General features: G+C 44.0%; 1 protein-coding gene across 8 annotated transcripts in view; it reads left to right on the top strand.

Moving 5' to 3' along the window:
* The first annotated feature begins 2184 nt into the window (after positions 1-2184).
* The window catches only part of IKBKB (inhibitor of nuclear factor kappa B kinase subunit beta), an 85166-nt gene continuing 66100 nt past the window's right edge, over positions 2185-21250 (top strand). For 3 of the 8 annotated variants that reach the window (XM_029936496.1, XM_029936525.1, XM_029936521.1), the window contains exons 1-2: positions 2186-2347; positions 3020-3142. In XM_029936496.1, coding sequence (XP_029792356.1) covers positions 3038-3142 — 105 coding nt within the window. In that variant the 5' untranslated portion in view covers positions 2186-2347; positions 3020-3037. Of the gene's footprint in view, positions 2348-2403; positions 2576-2633; positions 2738-3019; positions 3143-21250 lie in introns of those variants that run through there. The other 5 variants (XM_029936530.1, XM_029936537.1, XM_029936542.1 and 2 more) reach the window with 4 other exon arrangements.

Genomic DNA, 21250 nt, shown 5'->3' on the forward strand with positions numbered 1-21250 from the left:
CAGGTGGTCCTGGGTACCCATGACCCATCTCATCTATTTGGGTTGACATATTTTCCTAAGAGTTAACTTCAGCCTCAGGCTCTGTGCAGTCACGAGTGTCCTCCGTGTCAGGCATAACTATTGCCATGAACTCCTCCGTCTGCAATAACCCTGCTGATTCCTTTCTCTGACTTGTGTGTCCTCCTGTCCTCCAGTGACTCTTAGGCTGAGCCAGATGAAACCACTTAATGTTTCTTGCTGTATCAACTGTTTTTTTTTGTTTGTTTTTTAATTTTTTTAATGTTTATTTTTCAGAGAGAGAGAGAGAGAGAGAGAGAGAGAGAGAGAGAGAGAGAGAAAGACAAAGCATGAGTGGGGGAGGGGCAGAGAGAAACACACAGAAATAGAATCTGAAGCAGGCTCCTGGCTCTGAGCTGCCAGCACAAAGCCCGATGCAGGGCTTGAACTTGTGAACTAGGAGATCATGACCTGGGCGGAAGTTGGATGCTCAACCAACTGAGACACCCAGGCACCCCTGTTTGGTTTGTTTTAAAGTTTATTTATTTTGAGGGGCACCTAGGTAGCTCAGCCGGTTAAGCATTTGACTTTTGCTCAGGTCATGATCTCTCGGGTTCGTGAGTTGACCCCTGTGTCCAGCTCTATGCTGACAGCTTGGAGCCTGAAGCCAGCTTTGGATTCTTTGTGTGTTCTCTCTCTGTGCCCCACCCCCTTGTTCGCACTTTGTCTCTCTCTTTTAAACATAAATAAACAGTAAAAACATTTTTTAATAAAATAAAGTTTATTTATTTTGAGAGAGAGCTGGGGAGGGACAGAGAGAAAGGGAGAGAGAGAATCCCCAGCAGGCTTTGTGCTGTCAGCACAGAGTCTGACACCAGGCTCAAACTCACAAACCCCAAAATCATGACCTGAGCTGAAACCAAAGAGTCAGAGGTTTAACCAACTGAGCCATCCAGGCGCCCCACAACTGTTTTTGTTTTATTTAAAAAATCACAATTTCATGCAATTCAACCTAATGTTGTCTACGTTTTAAAGAAGAGTGGTTGGGTACACCCCATGCTAGATGTGGTTAAGTAATTGGCCCTAAAGCCTCAAAGTAATCAATAGCAGTGTATTAGTATTCAAAACCCAGTTTGCCTCCCTTTGAATTTCTTAGTATGCTCCTTTTAACCACATCGTAACACCTTGGGCCCAAGAACCAGCTGCTTGGGTTGGAATATCAGTTCATCCACTTACTGGCCTGTGACTTCGAATTTTTTTCCTCTCCATGCATGTTTTCTTTTCTGTGTAAAGAGCTTAACAATAATGCAGTTACTGTCCAATTGCAGGGTTGCCTCCAGGACCAAACACGTTCTAAGTACGGAGTGTAGCTGGTGCCTGGCACTTGGTAAGCACTCTATAAATGCGAGCTATTATCTTCGTGTTTCCTTTAAAACTTTTTTCCTGCTTGAGTAAATCTAACCAACAGACATAGACACACTGATAATGTAATGCCGCAGAACCAAGAAACTCAATAGCAAAGACCTTTATGTCAAGTAGGTAGGAGTTGAACCATGAACCTCAGGGCTGCGAGCTTCTCTCACAATTTCCCTACATCACTGTGGCTGAAACTGCAGTTTCGTATGAACCCTACTAGACATTTTCCCCTTTTTCTTTATGATTTTTTTAAGCGGGTGGGGGTGGGGGGCTGTCACTTCTAGGGAGTACAGCTGCGATTTACCATTCTTGATACTGAGCCAAAAATCCTCCCGATAAGGAGATGCAGCATAGGGAGAGGAGGCCTGCGGCAATTCTTGTAAACAGTCTCTAAATCAATCCAGGCGGGGGCGCGGGAAATTCCACCTAGTTAAAAGTCTAGGAAGCCTGTCAAGTTCACCCCAGGAGGACTCCCGTGAGGAAATCCCCAACTCCCGGGTCCCAGAAACCGCTTTAGGTTAAAGTCGCTGTCTAAAGAGAGCGCGGGCGTATTCGGGTTCATCTCAGGGCCGCTCTTTTATCTTAAGGAGCGCTGCCTGTCCAAGCCCGACCGGAGCCGTCTATAAGCCACACACTGCCCTCCCGAATCACTTGGCCAGGGCCCCGGAGTCCCGTCAGGCCGAGCGGCCCAGGGTGGCGGGCAAGGGGCGTGGCCTGGGCTGGCGCCCCCTGCGGCCCCTTTAAGGGCCGCGGACCACGTGCTCCATGACGTCAGAGCAGGAAGTGTTTGAGGAAGTCGCGCTGGGCTACCAAGTTTAAGATTCCCGCATTTTAATGTCTTCGGGGAGGTGCCCGAGCCCCCGGTTTTGCCACCCCCGACCCCGCCTCCCCCGCCCCTGGGAACGGCTCCCCTGCCCCGCGTCCCTGACGACAGGTGAGTCCCTCCGGCGGCCGCGGGGACCCCTCGTGCCACTAGCAGACCCTGCGTCTCCTCTACCACGGCGAGTTGGCACCTCCCTCCTCACTTGAGGCTTCTGAAGAAACTTCTGTCGAGTTTATAAATCGGGGTTTTCCGGTCGTTAGAAGCCTTTCTCTTGTGCGATTTGGACTTGGGAGGCCCAGAGCAGCCCCGTCCGGGTCGGTTCCAGGTGGCAGCATCGAGGTGGGTGGCTTTGGGAAAGAGCCGTGATTCATTTGGACTGAGTGAAGACAACACGTGACCGTGGGGAAACTCAGCAACAGATTTTGTCCCAGCCACCTTGGGCAGAATGCGCGCGGGGCAGGGCGCCCCTCGCTGGAGTCCAGGCTGGGATGCCCATTCGAGGTCAGAGGGTGCGGAGTATCATCTCTTTCCAGTGACCTTTCCTCCCTGCCTCCTTCTACAACAGCCGAGGTGGGGGGAGGGGGACAGGCGAGAAAAACAAAAGTTTGACACCAAAGCCCCAAGATTAGCCAGACAACCTGGTTTATTTGCAAAATGAAAACCAGCTCAATTTTTTCTTCTCTCTTGTTGAAGGTCAAGGGTATCTCTTACCTTCTCCGTCTCCTTGAGTTCCATTTTTTCTTACCCTTAATCTTTTGTCCCCCACACCAAATTGCTTTACAGAGTTAGCACGGCCTCAGTATGAGCTGGTCACCTTCGCTGCCAACCCAGACATGTGGGGCCTGGGAGATGAAAGAACGACTTGGGACAGGGGGATTTGGAAACGTCATTCGATGGCACAATCAGGTAGGGACTCTGCAGCTGGGAAGAACCAAGGGCGGGCAGGGGTAGGAGCTGGGGAAGACAGGCTCCCGCAAATTGCCTCTGCCCCACACTGTGCTGGGTGGGAGGATGGGGCTCATCTTTGGCCATGGGCTTCTTGAGTGAGAAAGGGGAACTGGGAAGGGGCTTCAGGGCTGCTGAGCTGACTCTAAGTGGTCTCCAAGCTTTACTGACTATGCCCCCCAAATAAATGGTAAACATATATTAACTTTTCCAATTATATATATTTTAATTATTATTGTTTTTGATATTTGTTTTTGAGAGAGAGAGTGCGAGACCACAGGAGGGGGAGGGGCAAAGAGAGAGGGAGACGCAGAATCCCAAGAGGGCTCTGTACTCTGAGATGTCAGCACACAGCCACAGCCGGAGGTGCAGCTTGAACTCCTGAAGTGGGATGCTTAACCGACTGAGCCACTCAGGCTCCCCTCAATTATATAGATTTTAAATTAGGATATGTTGCCATATTCTATCATGCACTGATATCTTGTATACTAATATGTTACATGTTCTAAAACATACAAAAATAGAAAAATTTAAAGGATGAGCATAGTGAAATATACTGAAGTGTTTAAAAAATTAACTTAAAAACATCTTAAATTCATACCAATTATGATGTCTTCCCAGTCTTGTTTGCAGTACTGCACAGCACACAATATACGGATCCAGATGAAAGAATTTTCGTGGGCACCTGGGTGGCTCAGTTGGTAAAGCATTCGACTTCGGCTCAGGTCATGATCTTACAGTTCATGAGTTCGAGCCCTGTATCAGGTGCTGTGCTGACAGCTCAGAGCCTGGAGCCTGCTTCAGATTTTGTGTCTCCCTCTCTCTCTGCCCCTCCCCCGCCATACTCTGCCTCTCTCTCTCTCAAAAATAAATAAACATTAAAAAAAATTAAAGAATTTTCGTTAGAGATAGTGGAGGAAAATCCATATTTCAAGTCATTTTTATAATTTTGAATTATTTGGACTAATTTCCTTTGAGATCCGATTCCATCCTTATTGTTTTTATTCCTTATATGTCTGAAATGAGTTTCTCACAAAAGCGTTAGTTCTTCCATATTCCTGTTGGCTTGTGCTGATGTTACATGTGCGGAAGATCTCTACGGGAATTTCTTTAGCCGCTTGTCTATTGTATGAGAGTCATTTTATTGAAATTGGGTAATACAATCCATAATCTACTTAAGCAGGGGCACGTGTGACCTGTAACATATCTCCTTAGCCCCTGTCTGCCACTGCCTTGTGGGATGCCCGTGTTCCTCACGACACTTTGAGTACCATGCGTGTGTGACCTTTGCACGACCTTCTGAAAAATTATCTGAGGAGGGAGCTATAAAGTTAATATCAGAAAAGCTTAATTTACTTCTTTATTTTTTTGGATTCTAGTCTTGGGTAACTCCTGGTGCACATATATGCAATTTAGACACCACTGCTCTAGGGAACTGTCAGTCACCAAATAGCTAAAGTTAGCTTCCTGACCCCAAAATCATACCCCTGAAGTCCTTGAAGGAGGGCACCTGCTTTTTTGCTCAGGGGCTGCAGAGCACTTTTTTTGGACTGAGGGAATGGCAAATTGTGTACCACTTCCCAGGAGCCTGCTGCCGCAGCCCTGGGGCGGGGTGGGGGGGGGGGCTCAAGGCTACTGGCCAGCCGTGTCAGAGCATCATTATTCCAGACAGCCAGTCTCCTTCATCAGTCGTTGGAAGACATTCTAGACCCTGCCTGAGTCCTGTCAGCTCTGAGTGGATGAAATGACCCGTGGATGAATGTGGGCGTCAGAGCTGGAGGGCAGAGTATAATTCTGTAGGTGCTGATTCCCACATTCAACTAGGAAATCAGAATTCCAGCAAACCCTATGGCTGCGGGGGCCTTAGAAACACAAGTGGCTTGGGGCGTGTGGGTGGCTCAGTCTGGTTAAGCATCTGACTTCGGCTTAGGTTATGATCTCGTGGTTCACAAGTTTGAGACCACATTGGGCTCTGTGCTGACAGCTCAGAGCCTGGGGCCTGCTTCGGATTCCGTGTCTCCCTTTCTTCCTCTGTCCCTCCCCCACTTTTATTCTCTCTTTCTCTCTCTCAAAAATAAATTTAAAAAAATTTAAAAATATTTAAAAGAAACACAACTGGCTCAAGTATATTCTGGTCTGAGTATAGAGACGGACTTAGCATTAAGACTCAGAAGACTTAGCTGAAGACTCAGATTGTTCTGTGGCCCTGCATATACCTGGGCTGCTCTAGACAGGCCAAGGCTTTTGGATTCTTGACTACAGCAAATATCTTGCAGCAGCTGAACTAGAGACGTTTGGTTTCCCTCAAAAGTAGTTCTGTCCACATGCGCCCTGTGTCTGTCATCTCTAGCTCAAAATGGCCTCCATCTGCTCTGTGAGTTTGAAAAGCTATTGTCAGATGGAATTTGTTCCTGGCTTTTTAGATATGGGCCTGAAAATGTGTAAATGTGTGTATATGTGTATGGATTAGTCTTCTAAAATTACTACTTTTCTTTTTTTATTTATTTTTATTGTTCTTTGTTCTTTGTTTTTTATTTTTTATTTATTATTATAATTTTTAAATTTTTAATGTTTAATTTTTAGAGAGAGAGAGTGGGGAAGGGGCAGAGGAAGAGAGAGACACAGAATTGGAAGCAGGCTCCAGGCTCTGAGCTGTCAGCACAGAGCCCGATACAGGGCTTGAACTCATGAACCATGAGATCATGACCTGAGTCGACGTCAGACGCTTAACCTACTGAGCCACCCAGGTGCCCCAAGTTCTTTGTTGTTGTTGTTTTTTAAGGTGGTTTTTTTTTTTTTATGTTTACTTATTTTTGAGAGAGCACCAGCAGGGGAGGGGGCGCGGGGGCGGGGGAGGGGAGACACAGAATTCGAAGCAGGTTTCAAGCTGTCAGCACAGAGCCCGATGCAGGGTTTGAACCCACAGACTGTGAGATCATGACCTGAGCTGAAGTTGGATGCCCAACTGACTGAGCCCCCCAGGAGCCCCCCAAGTTCTTTGTTTTTTAAAAACTGAAGCCAAATTCCCCAGTCTGCTATTTGAGGTCTCTTCACTGTCTTACCCCATCTTTCTAGCATCACCTCCTCTTGTTGGCTCCCAACAAGTTGGTTGGCTGAGCCCTCTCTGGGACAGGCCTCTGTCTCCTGGACAGCTGTACATAATCCTGCCCTTTCCTCCAGGATCAGCTTCAGACCACCTCCTCCACAAACCTGCCGCAGACTCACTCATTCAGTGGAAATTAGTTCTTCCATTGAATCTCTTCAGCTCCACTGGTTTGATGTTTCATACACTGCCTTTCTGTCGGTGTGTGGGAATGCGTCTTTTTAAGGCTGTAAGTTCCCGGTCAGCCAGAGCCCTGTCTGGCTGTGGCTTTCTTTGAATTCCCCCATAGCAATTGTCTTTATCTTATATGTGTTTTTGGGCGCACAAAATCATTCATTTCTGTAAAGATGTTTTTTGGAAAAAAGAAAGAGCCATTAATCAATAATTATAAATGTAAACTCCGAACTATCATAAGTGTGACACGGGAGAGGGATTCAGAACAGTGGTACCTTGTACCAGAGAATGGGATTTGTCAGCAGGTCGGGGTAGAATTCTTCAAGGAAGTGGTGCTTAAGCAGAGGCCTGAGTTATTGGTAGAAGTTAGTCAGGCTGAGAAAGTGGGAGGAGGGATCCAGGCAGAGGAAGCAGCCTATTCAGAGCCCCTGTGAATAGCCCCTGAAGCAGGTCTGTGCTAGCAAGTGGGACCAGATGGGAGGATGAGGAGAGCCAGGTACAAGGGAGGCTGGGGTATAGAAGGTAACAATGAGATGTGCTTTTGTTTTTATCTGAAGGGCAACAAGAAGCTGTTGGAGGGGGTTCTCTGTGACCGAAAGGAACCAGGCAGTGGTGTGCTAGGACCTTGGCTCTCCGAGAAAAACGCCCCGATCCAGACAAATGCCCTGATTCGTAGTGTTTACCAGTTTCCACAGGTCAACTGCCCCCACTGTGGCTTGTTTCAAGCCATTGACAGTTTAATAAGCAGGTCTCACTGAATTCCTGAATATTTAACAATCCGCCCTTAGAAGAGCTGGTACCAGGACACCACTGTCCCTGGCCTGTCATGTGGGGACACTAGTTAGGGGGCTTTTGGAGGAGTCCAGGTGAGAGATTGGACTGGGCTGATGATGGAGGGAAGTGGGCAGCTCCGAGAACTCTGTTAGGGGTAAAATGGGTAGGACTTAGTGGTGGAGTAGCAGGCGAGGGCTGAGGGGGCAGGAGGAGTCCTTTCACAAATACTCAGTGGGTCTGGCTCCTGGCCACCCTCCTGGGTGGATCCTCGAGTGGGGAAATCCTTAGGGCTGCTGTGGGCGCTTAGAGGCTCTTTAGTTGATGAGCGCAAGTGGTGCGTTCTCTGGTGGCTGCCCCGTGTTCGGAGCCTCTTGAAGACCGCAGCTGGGGAGGGTGGTTTTGACGTTTAACTCCGGTGATTACACTTTGCAGCTGTGTACACTTCCTCATACTCTATATGTTTTATCTTGTCTACAAAAGAGAGACTTTTTAGTTTTCCACAAGAGAAATTGCGTAAAACAGTCTGTTGGTGTCCCCAGTCACTTGTGTGATGCCTAATACTCAGACCCATCATTTATCGAGAACCTGCCCTGTGGCAGCATTGGGCTAGGCATTTTACATACTTTATCTCCAGTCTGCACAGTAGCCCTAAGAGGAAGGACTGTTGCCTTTTTTAAAAGTTTATTTATTTAAGTAATCTCTACATTCGATGTGGAGCTCGAACTCATGACCCCGAGATCAAGAGTTGCATGCTCCTCCGACTGAGCCAACCAGGTGCCCCAAGAACTGTTGTCTTTATTCCTGTTTATCACTGAGGAAATTGAAGCACAAAGAGGTTAGGTCATTCACCTAAAGAGCCTAAGCTAGTAAGTGAAGGGGCTGAATCCTAACCTACATCTATTTAAATCCCAGCCTTCACTGCGGCTTGTGGCTTTGCCATCCTGGGTGCTCCAAGGCTAGGGACACCCCTAGAGCATTGTCAGTTCTCTACAGTCAGTCTAAACCATTTTGAAGTACTTTGGGGGAAAACCCTCCTTGGAGGACAACATGCATAAAACTTCCTTGTTTAATGGAGAACTCTAGGATGAATTATTTCTTAGTGAAGAAGGGCAGTGTATCAAATATTCCTGCCCTTGTTTCCCTGAGTTTCTGGATTTTGTTACAAAGCATGGACCTTGGCAGTCCTCGCTGTGTCTATACTCTCTTGAATCCTCAATCCAAGGGTCAGCACAAGCCATTTATCAGTAGTCGAGAAAGGCTGATGTTTTCAATAAGACCATTGTTAAATACAGAGGAAGAAGAAAAAGAGATGACCTGAGTGACCTGAGCCTGTAGCACTTCTGGGAATAAAGGGGAAAAACCACGACTCCCAGTCACACACACCTGGGTTCCAGTCCTGGCGCTGCTGCTTGCCGGCCTCATGACTTTGGGCCACAACTTCCCCCATGGATTTTTGAGAATTCCAAGATATTGAGCTCCTTGGCCCTCAGCATGTCTGGGCTTCAGTAGGGCAGCTGCTCTCTGGAAGAATCTGGGAATGTCCCAGGGTGCCGTGTAAATATATTGTCTGGGCACTTTCCTGGGAAAGAGGCTGGGAAGTGCTCCGTGGGGTCCCAAAGGATGCCTGTGAAGATGACATGAGGTAATATATGCACTGGCTGTTATAAAGATATAAAAGGTCAGGTGTTTTTACCACTTTTATGAAGTAGTACTGCCTTGTACTTGTCTCCTCACTGATTAAGATTAACTCACTGTAGCTTATGTGTATGTTTTTGTTAATCTTAAGTTTGTCTATTTTTGAGAGAGAGACCATGGGAGAGGGGCAGAGAGAAGAAGGGACAGGGGATTGGAAGCAAGCTCCGCACTGACAGAAGACAGCCCAACTCAGGGCTCAAACTCACGAACCGCGAGATCATGACCCGAGCCAAAGTTGGATGCTCAACTGACTGAGCCATCCAGGCGCCCCTCTGTATGTTTTGAAGTCTTCAAGACTTCAGTAAGTTCACTAAGAATTTATTGAGCATTGACCTCAGCTCCATCAGGGGAAAAAAGAAATGACCTTGTCTTCAGTGTGCTTATGCTCTTATGGAGGAGGTAAAATGAGTACTTAGCAGTCTATAAGCACTAAGTTGTGTGGGAATAATGGCTGCTATTTATTGAGAGTGTCCTGTGCCAGCTGTGCTAGATACTTTATCCATATGATCTCTTGAATGCTTAGGGGAGAGGAAAGGCTTCTTGAGGAAATGGAAGTTGAGCAGAATCTTGGAAGGAGATAGACTGGAAATAGTGTGAAGAGAAGACAAGTCAAATAGGTAGAGTAAAGTCTACATGGGACCAGAGAAAGGAAATCATACTACTGAATTTACTTGTGGCTCACTCTGTATCAGACACTCCATTTTGTTTTGAATGGGGGATAGAGTCCTCTTCTTATGGATAAAGACCTAGAAGCTTAAGTAATGGCTCTGTGTCACACATTTATCAGGTGAAGGATGAGGGAGTTATACCTTGACTTATTTCACCCCTCAAGCCCATGTGGGTGACTTTGGAGGCCACTATATCCATTGGGTGTGGATCCATAGGGAGTGGATTGGACTCAGAACATTCTCAGCATAGATGGGTCAGCATGGTTGAGCCAAGGCTAAAGCTGTAGCCAGACCTTTTGACTCTCAGGTCTGGGTTCGGTCCCTAAGATCTCTCTACGCCTAGCTTTGTGCCTCCTTCCTGAAGCATTGATCTTGGAGGGCAGGGCCTGAGAAGGAATGAGTTGGTTATTACTGATTACCCCCTTTTTACCACACTGGCCTGTTGGATGGTTGCCATGGTAACAAGAGGCACCTTTCTGAGCTAAGGGTTTGAATGTACCCCTTGGCTTCCCGTCAGTTGCCTTAGCCATGAGAAGAAGGCTAACTTTGGGAAGCTGGGCCAGCTCTTGTATCGACTGGCCTTCAGCTCACTTGTGCTGTCATACTTTTTGGCAGCTCTCAGCCATCTGAGGAGGAACTCCCCTCCCCTTCACTGCATTCTACCCCCCCATTTCAACACAAGTTTTATGTTTTCATGTACACGAGATTCACAGACTTGAGGGACCTTCATAAGAAACCGCATTCAACATGGATAACACTGTTGGCACCTTTCTCCATTTTCTCAAAATACAAACCAATTTAAAATTTTGCCCTACACGAGGAATCCACTTACCGGAAGTTGGATGTTGAGATGGTTTGGGCCAATTCTAGGTTTCTACAGAACTGAGCTATGACTCCAGGAAGTTCCAGCCCCATTCAAGAAAGTCATTTACTGCTCTTTGAGTTTCATTGCTAGTGAAGAATAAAATCCCCAGGGTTTCAAAACTAGTATTTTTAGTCTGTTTCTAAACTGTGGAGGTGAATTTTGCTTTCTAGAGCAGGTATGTTTTTAGCATCAGAAAGTCAGTCTGTTTGGTTTTCTGTTTCAAATGAAGTATTACTCATGGAAAACTGGAATGTTTTACAATACTGCCTAGAGGGCCACTGTATAAGAAAGTTTAGGTGTGTCCGTGTCTGTATGAGACATTCCCAAGCGTAGGAAATTAGGATTTTTCCCTGCAACCATAGGACTAAGCTGAGCTGTCCACAGATAGAAACTGCATTCTGCTCGCTATGCCCAGTGACTCCACAGTGTGTTCACTATTCATATTGCTCAGTTCACTCTCTGGTTTGAATTAGGATATTGAAGCCAATGTCAGATCTTCAATCTTTACTATCAGTACCCATGTATCCCTGAACATGTAATATCAGTCTTTGATATCAAAATCTATTTCTGGACTCTTGCTCAGGCCAGACCAGTGTTTGTGTTGAATGGAAGACTTCAGTTGTCTACAATTATCCGATGTACAGAGAGACTCCCTGAAACGTTTCTAAGTCACTTAATAAACGTGTCTTTGGGGTTTGAGTTATTTATCAGTTTTATGAAGGAAGCATATACTGTTTGTGGTAGGCAGAAAAACAGCCCTTCCACAAGATGTCTATATCCTAATCCCCTGAACCTGTGAATATGTTAGGTTACCATGGCAAAGAGGAATGAAGGTTGCCCATGGGCTGACCTCAGATGGGAAAATTATCCTAGATTATCTAGGTCAGCCCAGTGTAATCACAGAGGGCTTAAAAGTGGAAGAGAGGCAGGAGAGTCAGTGTCAAAGTGATGTAACATGACAGAGTCAACCTGTTCTTGCTGGCTTTGAGGATGGAAGGAGGGACCAGGAACCAAGGAATGCAGGTAGCTTCTAGAAGCTAGAAAGGTCAAGGAAATGTATTCTCCTCTAAAGCTTCCTGAAAAGAACACAACCCTGCTGACATCTTGATTTCAACCCAGAGAGATGTGTACCAGACTTCTGACCTCCAGAATTGTAAGGAAATAATTTTGTATTGTTTTAAGCCACTAAGTTTGTGGCAATCTGTAAATAGTAACAGTAAAAAAAAAAAAAACCAAAAACCTAACATGCTGGGGGCGCCTGGGTGGCTCAGTCAGTTAAGTGTCCAACTTCAGCTCAGGTAATGATCTCACGGATCCTGAGTTTGAGCCCCGCGTCGGGCTCTATGCTGACAGCTCAGACCCTGGAGCCTGCTTCAGAATCTGTGTCTCGCTCTCTCTCTGCCCCTACCCCTCTCATACTCTGTCTCTGTCTTTCTCTCAAAAATAAATAAACATTAAAAGAATTTTTTTTAAAAAAACCAACACGCTGCTCTGTGTATTGAAGTTAATATAGTTTCAGATCTTTAAATATCTTTATTTATTATTTATTTTTAATACAATTTATCATCAAATTGGTTAACATACATTATGTGAAGTGTGCTCTTGGTTTTTGGGGTAGATTCCCATGGTTCATTGCTTACATACAACACCCAGTGCTCATCCCAACAAGTGCTCTCCTGAATGCCCATCTCCCCATTTTCCCTTCTCCCCAACCCCCACTCCCATCCACCCTAAGTTTGTTCTCTGTATTTAAGTCTTTTATGGTTTGCCTCCCTCCCTCTCTGTTCGTAACTATTTTTTTTCCTTTCCTTCCCCCATGGTCTTCTGTTAAGTTTCTCAAGATCCACATATGAGTGAAAATATATGATATCTATCCTTCTCTAACTGACCTATTTCACTCAGCATAATACCTTCTAGTTCTATCCATGTTGCTGCAAATGGTATGATTTCATTCTTTCTAATTGCCAAGTAGTATTCCATTGTATATATAAACCACATCTTTATCCATTCATCAGTTGATAGACATTTAGGCTCTTTCCATACTTTGGCTATTGTTGAAGGAGCTGCTGTAAACATTGGGTACATGTGCCCCAATGCATCAGCGCTCCTGTGTCCATTGGATAAATTCCTAGTAGTGCTATTGGTGGGTCACAGAGTAGTTCTATTTTTAATTTTTTAAGGAACCTTCAGACTGTTTTCCAGAGGGCTGTACCCAGTCTACATTCCAGCCAACAGTACAAGAGGGTTCCCATTTCTCCACATCCTTGCCAGCATCTGTAGTTTCCTGATTTGTTCCTTTTAGCCACTCTGACCAGTATGAGGTTGTATCTCAGTGTGCTTTTGATTTGTATTTCCCTGATGACGAGTGATGTTGAGCATCTTTTCATGTGTCTGTTGGCCATCTGGATGTCTTTTTTGGAAAGTGTCTATTCATGTCTTTTGCCATTAATCACTGGATTATTTGCTTTTCAGGTGTTGAGTTTGGTAAGTTCTTTGTAGATTTTGGATACTAACCTTTTATCCGATCTGTCATTTGCAAATATCTTTTCCCATTCCATCAGTTGCCTTTTAGTTTTTCTGATTGTTTCCTTTGTAGCTTTTTATCTTGATGAGGTCCCAGTAGTTCATTTTTGCTTTTAATTCCTTTGCCTTTGGAGATCTGTTGTGCAAGAAATTGCCGCAGCTGAGGTCAAATAGGTTGTTTCCTGCTTTCTCCTATAGGGTTTTAATGGTTTCCTGTCTCACATTTAGGTGTTTCATCCATTTTGAGCTATTTTTGTGTAAGAAAGTGGTCTAGTTTCATTGTTCTGCATGTTGCTGTCCAGTTCTCCCAGCACCATTTGCTAAAGACACTGTCTTTTTTCTATTGGATACTCTTTCCTGTCTTGTCAAAGATTAGTTGGCCATACGTTTGTGGGTCCAATTCTGGGTTCTCTATTCTATTCCATTGGTGTATGTGTTTGTGTTTGTGCCAATACCATACTGTATTGATGATTACAGCTTGTAGTAGAGGCTAAAGTCTGGAATTGTGATGCTTCCTGCTTTGGTTTTCTTCTTCAATATTGCTTTGGGTATTTGGGATCTTTTGTGGTTCCATACACATTTTAGGATTGTTTGTTCTAGCTTTGAGAATGCTGGTGCAATTTTTATTGGGATCTCATTGAATGTATAGATTGCTTTGAGTAGTATTGACATTTTAACAGTATTTATATCTCCAATCCATGAGCATGGCATGTTTTTCCATTTCTTTGTGTCTTCTTCCATTTTCTTGATAAGCTTTTATAGTTTTCAGCCAGATCTTTTACATCTTTGGTTAGGTTTATTCCTAGGTATTTTATGGTGCAATTGTAAATGGCATCAGTTTCTTTATTTCTCTTCCTGTTGCTTCATTATTGGTGTATAAAAATGCAAGCGATTTCTGTACATTAATTTTGCTGAATTCATGTATCAGTTCTAGCAGTCTTTTGGTATAGTCTTTTGGGTTTCCATGTAGAGTATCATGTTGTCTGCGAAAAGTGAAATTTGACTTCTTCTTTGACAATTTTGATGCCTTCTATTTCCTTTTGTTGTCTGATTGCTGATGCTAGGACTTCCAACACTAAGTTAAACAACAGTGGTGAGAGTGGACATCCCTGTCATGTTCCTGATCTCAGGGGGAAAGCTCTTAGTTTTTCCCCATTGAGGATGATATTAGCTATAGGCTTTTCATAAATGGCTTTTATGATGTTTAAGTATGTTCCTTCTATATCCTGACTTTCATGAGAGTTTTTTATTAAGAAAGGATGCTGTATATTGCCAAATGCTTTTTATGCATCTATTGACAGGATCATATGGTTCTTATCCTTTTTTTTTATTAATGTGATGTATCACATTGATTGGTTTATGAATATTTAACCAGCCCTGCAGCCCAGGAATGAATCCCACTTGATCATGGTGAATAATTCTTTTTATATGCTATTGAATTCGATTTGCTAGTATCTGGTTGAGAGTTTTTGCATCCATGTTTATCAGGGATATTGGCTTTTAATTCTCTTTTTTTGTGGGGTCCCTTTCTGGTTTGGGAATCAAGATAATGGCAGCTTCATAGAATGAGTCCAGAAGTTTTCCTTACGTTTCTATTTTTTGGAACAGTTTGAGAAGGATAGGTATTAACTCTGCATTAAATGTCTAGTAGAATTCTCCAGGGAAGCCATCTGGTCCAGGACTCTTATTTACTGGGATATTTTTGATAACTGATTCAATTTCACCACTAGTTATGGGTATGTTCAAATTTTGTATTTCTTCCCATTTGAGTTTTGGTAGTGTGTGCCTGTCTAGGAATTTGTCCATTTATTCCAGTTGTCCAGTTTGTTGGCATATAACTTTTCATAGTAGTCCCTAATGATTGCTTGTATCTCTAAGGGATTGGTTGTATTAAATCCATTTTCATTCATGATTTTATCTGTTTGGGTCCTTTCTCTTTTCTCTTTGAGAAGTCTGCTTAGCGGTTCATAAATTTTGTTTATTTTTTCAAAAACCAACTCTTAGTTTCATTGATCTGTTCTACTGTTTTATTTTTTATTTTATATTGCTTATTTCTGCTCCGGTCTTTACTATTTCTCTTCTTCTGTTGCCTTTGGAGTTTCTTTGTTGTTTTGCTTCTAATTCCTTTAGGTATGCAGTTGGATTTTGTATTTGGGATTTTTCTTGTTTCTTTAGATCGGCTGGATTGCAATGTACTTTCCTCTTAGGACTGCTTTTGCTGCATCTTAAAGGGTTTGGATTGTTGTGTTTTCATTTTCATTTGTTTCCATATATTTTTAAATTTCTTCTTTAATTGCCTGGTTGACCCATTCATTCTTCAGGAGGACAAAACTTTAATTTAGTTCTTTAACTAAACTCTATGAATTTGGAGGTTTTCCAAACTTTTTCCTTTGGTTGATTTCAAGTTTCATAGCATTATGATCAGAAAGTATGCATGGTATGATCTCAATTCTTTTATATTTATTGAGGGTGTTTTGTGACTCAGTATGTGATCTAGGAGAATGCTCCATGTGCATTTAAGAAGAATGTGTATTTTGCTGCTTTGGGATGAAAAGTTCTAAATATATCTGTCAAGTCCATCTGGTCCAGTATCATTCAGGGCTATCATTTCTTTATTGACTTTCTGATGATCTAGATGATCTGTCCATGCTGTAACTGGAGTATTAAAGTCCCCTGCAATTACCACATTCTTACCAATAAGATTGCTTGTATTTGTGATTATTGTTTTGTATGTTTGGATGCATTCCGAATTCAGTGCATAAACATTTATAATTGTTAGCTCTTCTCTATGGATAGACCCTGTGATTATTACATAATACCTTTCTTCATTTCTTGTTACAGCCTTTAGTTTAAAATCTAGTTAGTCTGATATAAGTATGGCTACTCCAGCTTTCTTTTGATTTCCAGTAGCATGACAGACCAGTTCTCTGGAGGTGTTCTTAGGTCTAAAATGGGTCTCTTGTAGACAGCAGATAGATGGGTCTTGATTTTTTATTTGTTCTGACACCTTCTGTCTTTTGATTGGAGCAGTTAGTCCATTTACATTCAGTGTTATTATTGAAAGATATAGATTTAGAGTCATTCTGTTATCTGTAGGTTTCATGCTTGTATTCATGTCTCAGGTTGTTTGTGGTCTTTGCAACATTCCACTCACCAGAGTCCCCCTTAGGATCTCTTGTAGGGCTAGTTTAGTGATGATGAATTCCTTCAGGTTTTGTTTGTTTGGGAAAACATTTATCTCTCCTTCTATTCTGAATGACAGGCTTGATGGATAAAGGGTCCTTGGCTGTATGTTTTTCCTATTCAGCACAATGAAAATTTTCTGTCACTCCTTTCTGGTCTGCCAAGTTTCAGTAAATAGGTCTGCTACTACCCTTCTGTGTCTGCCCTTGAAGGTTAAGGCCCATTATCCCTAGCTGCTTTCAGAATTCTCTCTTTATCTTTGTATTTTGCCAGTTTCACTATGATATGTTGTGTAGATCAATTCACGTTACATCTGAAGGGAGTTCTCTGTGCCCCCTGGATATCAATGTCTGTTTCCTTTTCTAGATTGGGGAAGTTCTCAGCCATGATTTGTTCAAGTACATCTTCAGCCCTTTTCTCTCTCTTCTCCTTCTGGAACTCTTATGATTTGGATATGGTTCCATTTCATCAAATCACTTAGTTCTCTAATTCTTCGCTCATGGTCCAGGATTTTTTTTTCTCTCTTTTCCTCAGCATCTTCTTTTTCCATAATTTTGTCTTCTGTTTCACCTAATCTCCCTTTTGCCTCTTCAGTCCTCACTGTCACCACCTTTATTTTGCACCTCATTTACAGCATTTTTAAATTCATCATGACTATTTTTTAGTTCCTTGATCTCTGCAGGAATAGATTCTCTACTGTCTTCTATGCTTTTTTCAAGCTCAGTCATTAATCTTATGACTTTTAGTCTAAAATTTTTTTAATGTTATTTATTTTTGAGAGACAGAGACAGTGCGAGCAGGGGAGGGTCAGAAAGAGAGGGAGATACAAAATCTGAAGCAGGCTCCAGGCTCTAAGCTAGCTGTCAGCACAGAGCCCAACGCGGGGCTGGAACCCACGAACTGTGAGATCATGATCTGAGCCGAAGCCCGACGCTTCACCGACTGAGCCACCCAGTTACCCCTGACTTTTATTCTAAATTCCTGTGTAGTTATATTGTTTATATCTGTTTTGATCAGTTCTTTAGCTGTCATTTCTTCCTGGAATTTCAAGGAGAATTCTTCTGTTCATAATTTTGGCTAGTTTTCTGTCCCTTATGTGTTATTTTATTTTATTTTTTTAATGTTTTTAATTTATTTTTGATACAGAAGAGACAGAGCATGAGAGGGAGAGGGGCAGAGAGAGAAGGAGACACAGAACCAGAAGCAGACCTCAGGCTCTGAGCTAGCTGTCAGCACAGAGCCTGATGCGGGGCTCGAACCCATGAACGTGAGATCTGACCTGAGTGGAAGTCGGAGGCTTAACCGACTGAGCCACCCAGGCGCCCCTGTCCCTTATGTGTTTTAAAAGCTTGTTATGTGCCCTGTACCTGTGAGGGGTCATATACTGCCTAGTGCCTGACTCTTCAGGACATGTTTCTTGGAGAGAGTTACTTGCTCTCTGTTGTTGTCACTTTATCTCCTTGTAGTGATGTTTTGGACTCTCTGTCACGTGTGCTTTATTTATTAGTTGAAGTAGCCCTTGAAAGGAAAACAAACAAAAAGGAAAACCAGAAAATGAAAACAAGCAAACACACACAAAAAAGCAAAAACAAAAAATCAGAAACACCAGCTATAAATAAACAACAGTGAGGAGGCAGTGCTGTTGGAAGAGGCCTTATTTTGTACAGAGAGAAATGACAGGAGTGGGGAAAAAGAAAATACAATAAGAATTGACCAGACAGAGAAATTATATAGCTTAATCCCGAGAGAGAGAAAGGAAAATAAAGGAAGAGGTGTAGAACCTGTATCTAGAGAATGGGTTAAATATGTCTGCTTAAACAAATCAACAACCAGAGTAACCAGACTAGAGGATGGAAGAGATAAGGAGAAAAGGAAAGAAGAATATATCTATATAATAAGAATTGTCTGAGAATTAAACCAGGCAATGCAACAGCGCCGGTCTGGAGGAGGGGACCCTCTGGCTCATCAGTGCCTGTCCGTTTCCAGTAGACCCGTGTTTACCAGGCGTGGAGAGGTGTGGCTTGGCGTAGGCTGGTCCCACCTCCAGTGTGGGCCCGGCTGTCGGATCCCTGAATACCACCGTGGTGGTGGGTGGGGAGAAAAATGGCGACGCCCCAGCGTCTCCTCCATGGACTGGGTGTCCCAAACCAGTCTATTCGAGCTGCCCTCACTGTGCCATGGCGCGAAGTAGGTGGTTCATCCGGCTCTGCCAACTCCCGCGCCTCCCTGACGTGGGGCTGGGACTTAAACCCTGATGTCTTTAAGGTTCCCACTCTGTCCGCTCCGGTTTGGGGGAAGTGCCACTCCTTTGAGCAGATATATACCTTCTTCCCACAGCACTCCAGGGAGGGGATAGCTTTCTCCCACTGCGACTGCACCTCTGAACTAGTTACTGAGCCAGGGGATGGCTCCCCTCTTTCCCAGGTGCCCGAACAGGGCAGCTGGCCCCCGTCTAGAGAAAGCCCTGCAGTTAGAGATGGGATCTTTCTTCCTTCCGGTCTGTGTTTTTTTCTTGTCCAGATACAGTCCTACCCTTACCCAGCTTGCCTTTCTGTTCCGTTTGTCTCTCCCCAGAAGGGGATCCCTCCCCTCCATTCATTTTCTCTCTCCCAGTTCACAATCACATGCCAATGGCCCATCAGGTTGTCCTGGTGGGTCCTTGGAAGTGTCTCTGTCATTTTGCCTCGTGGACTCTTGGAGTTCAAAGTCCTTTGGCCTCAACACTGCTTTGAGAGACAAGGAACTTCGGGTCCCCCTGTTTCTCCACCATGTTGGCCATTCCCCTTAAATATCTTGACTTAAACTCTGAGTCATTCTGTGGTAACAAACCATGAGTTGCAATATGTTATACTAAACAGTCACTTATCAGACTGTCCATTAAAACATTACATGCTGAATGGACTCCCTCAGCATCATCCCCTTGTTTTACACTTGCCCCATCATTTGTAGAACTGGGGCGCCTTCCATTCTCTTTTTCCATAAGGATCCCACCTCACCAGAAACAAGCATCTCTAATGGCATGTCAGCACTGCTGTTGATGAAGCTACCATAGAACTGGGCAAATATGTTTGAGTCTCCACACTAAGGGGAAGTGAAACTTGAAAATAAATTCAAATCAGTTTGAGGACAGAGAAATCAGGAAGTTCATGATGTAGAGGGCATAAGATTTTGTGAGATATACTACAATCTGTACATTGATGAAGAAACGGTATTGTCACATTTTCCCTATCTCATGAAAAGTATTAGATGGATTTCGACCCAAGTGCACTTATACAACTGTACTAATTGGTTCAGTAGCAACAAGATTTATGAGTTTTGAAAGAGGTCAGCTCTTCAGAGCGCCTCGGGATCTAGACCAAAGATCAGGGTTCTAATAGCAATGTGTGACTAATACGGCAGAACCTGGTTATCAATGCCTGCTACCACGGGTGGCACCAAGGAGTGTTTGTTGCAAAGGTAACCATGTGGCCGCAATGTGGGTGGGTCTTGGAAACGTTACACTAAGTGAAAGAAGCCATCACAAAAGACCACATAATATGTGCTACCATTTATATGAAAAGTTCAGAACAGCAAATCCATTAGAGATAGAATGTAGATTGGTGGTTGTGTTTGCTCAAAGGTAGAAAATGGAGAATGACTGCTCCCAGGTATAGGGTTTCCTTGGGGGATAATGATCATGTGCTAAAATGGATTGTGGTTTTGTTGTACTACTCTGACTATACCCCAAACTGTGACAGTGCATACTTTAAATGGAAGACTTGTGTGGTATGTCAGTTATATTCCAATAGAGCTGTTAAAAACACACACACACACACACACACACACACACACAATCTCGGCATGTGAGAGAACTGCATGACACAGCTTAATCGCAGCAGTAGTGGGATTTGACAGAAGCAGCTTCACAGAGTATCACGGAAGTGTTGTGGTCAGAAGTTGCCTCCACATTATTTCTGAAGCTTATCATTCTTCAGTGTCCCATTCAGGGATTAGTCTAACAATCAGTGATTCAGTGGTTTTGGTAAGACAACTTCTGCTCACGTTTGGAGATTTCTGTTTTTCCTTTTCTTACTGGATGGGCCTGTGTTCCCGCCGGGAGCATTGCCAGTTTGGTAAATGTGCAGCCGCGATGCAGTTCTGCTGCCCTAAGGACAGCCACGGGCACACCAGGAGGTCTTGCCACAGGTTTCCATGTGTCTTTTTTAAGTCCCACTCAGTGTCCTATGAATTGCTACACTTAACAAGAATTGCGGTTCTTTCCAATATGCATTTTCATAAAATGGTCCAATCAGGGCCTCTAGAATATCCTTCATTTGGGCAGGTAGTAGAATTTTGCTACCATTCTGGAATCTCTTTTTGAAGGATCTCCTGTGGCCCTCCTGCAGGCCGAGGCTCTCCGCCAGCAGGAAGGCTGTAGGAGAGCTTCTCCCTGCAGGTGTGCAGAACACACCGGAGACTGGTGGTAAGTCAGCTGGCTCACTAACGGGACCAGCTTTCAGGCACTGCCAGAGGTACCTGCTGTCCCTCAGCTATCCTGGAGGCCGCCGTGTGGGCTGGAGGAGGTAACAGCACTTATAGTGGTGACCCCCCTGTGGTGGTGAGAGCCACTGTCCTGGCTGCTGTCAGCTGGTTAGCCTCAGGGCCCTCCCCTTTTAGTCTGCCCCTGGGGGCTCCTTGGTGCTGCCTAGAGAACCAAGGAAAAGGGATGAGTTAATCCTTAGGACTGTGGTAGCAAGTTAATTATTCAAAAACATATTATTGATTGCCTTCTCTTCCATTCACAAACCCCCAGCCAAGGGCCTTGTCCTAGTTCTTGGAAGAGGTTAAAATGCATGGAGATGGACAAGCCTGTAAATTAACAAAGAAAAGAGAAAATAACCTATGACTCTACAGAAAATAAGTCTTTGGTTGGTATGTGTAATGAAAGAATTGCATGTTTGGAGAGCATAGACTAGAAAAGCACGGGATTGGACAGGTGGTCTAATCCAGCAGCTACGGTGTCAGATGCCTCTGGTGGAGTCTTGGGAGAGTGGCTGGGAAGGACAGGTGGAACCAAGCTTCAGAGGAATTTAAATGCCAGGAGT

This window comes from Suricata suricatta, chromosome 1 (assembly GCF_006229205.1).
Source record: "Suricata suricatta isolate VVHF042 chromosome 1, meerkat_22Aug2017_6uvM2_HiC, whole genome shotgun sequence".
NCBI classification, from domain to species: Eukaryota; Metazoa; Chordata; class Mammalia; order Carnivora; family Herpestidae; genus Suricata; species Suricata suricatta.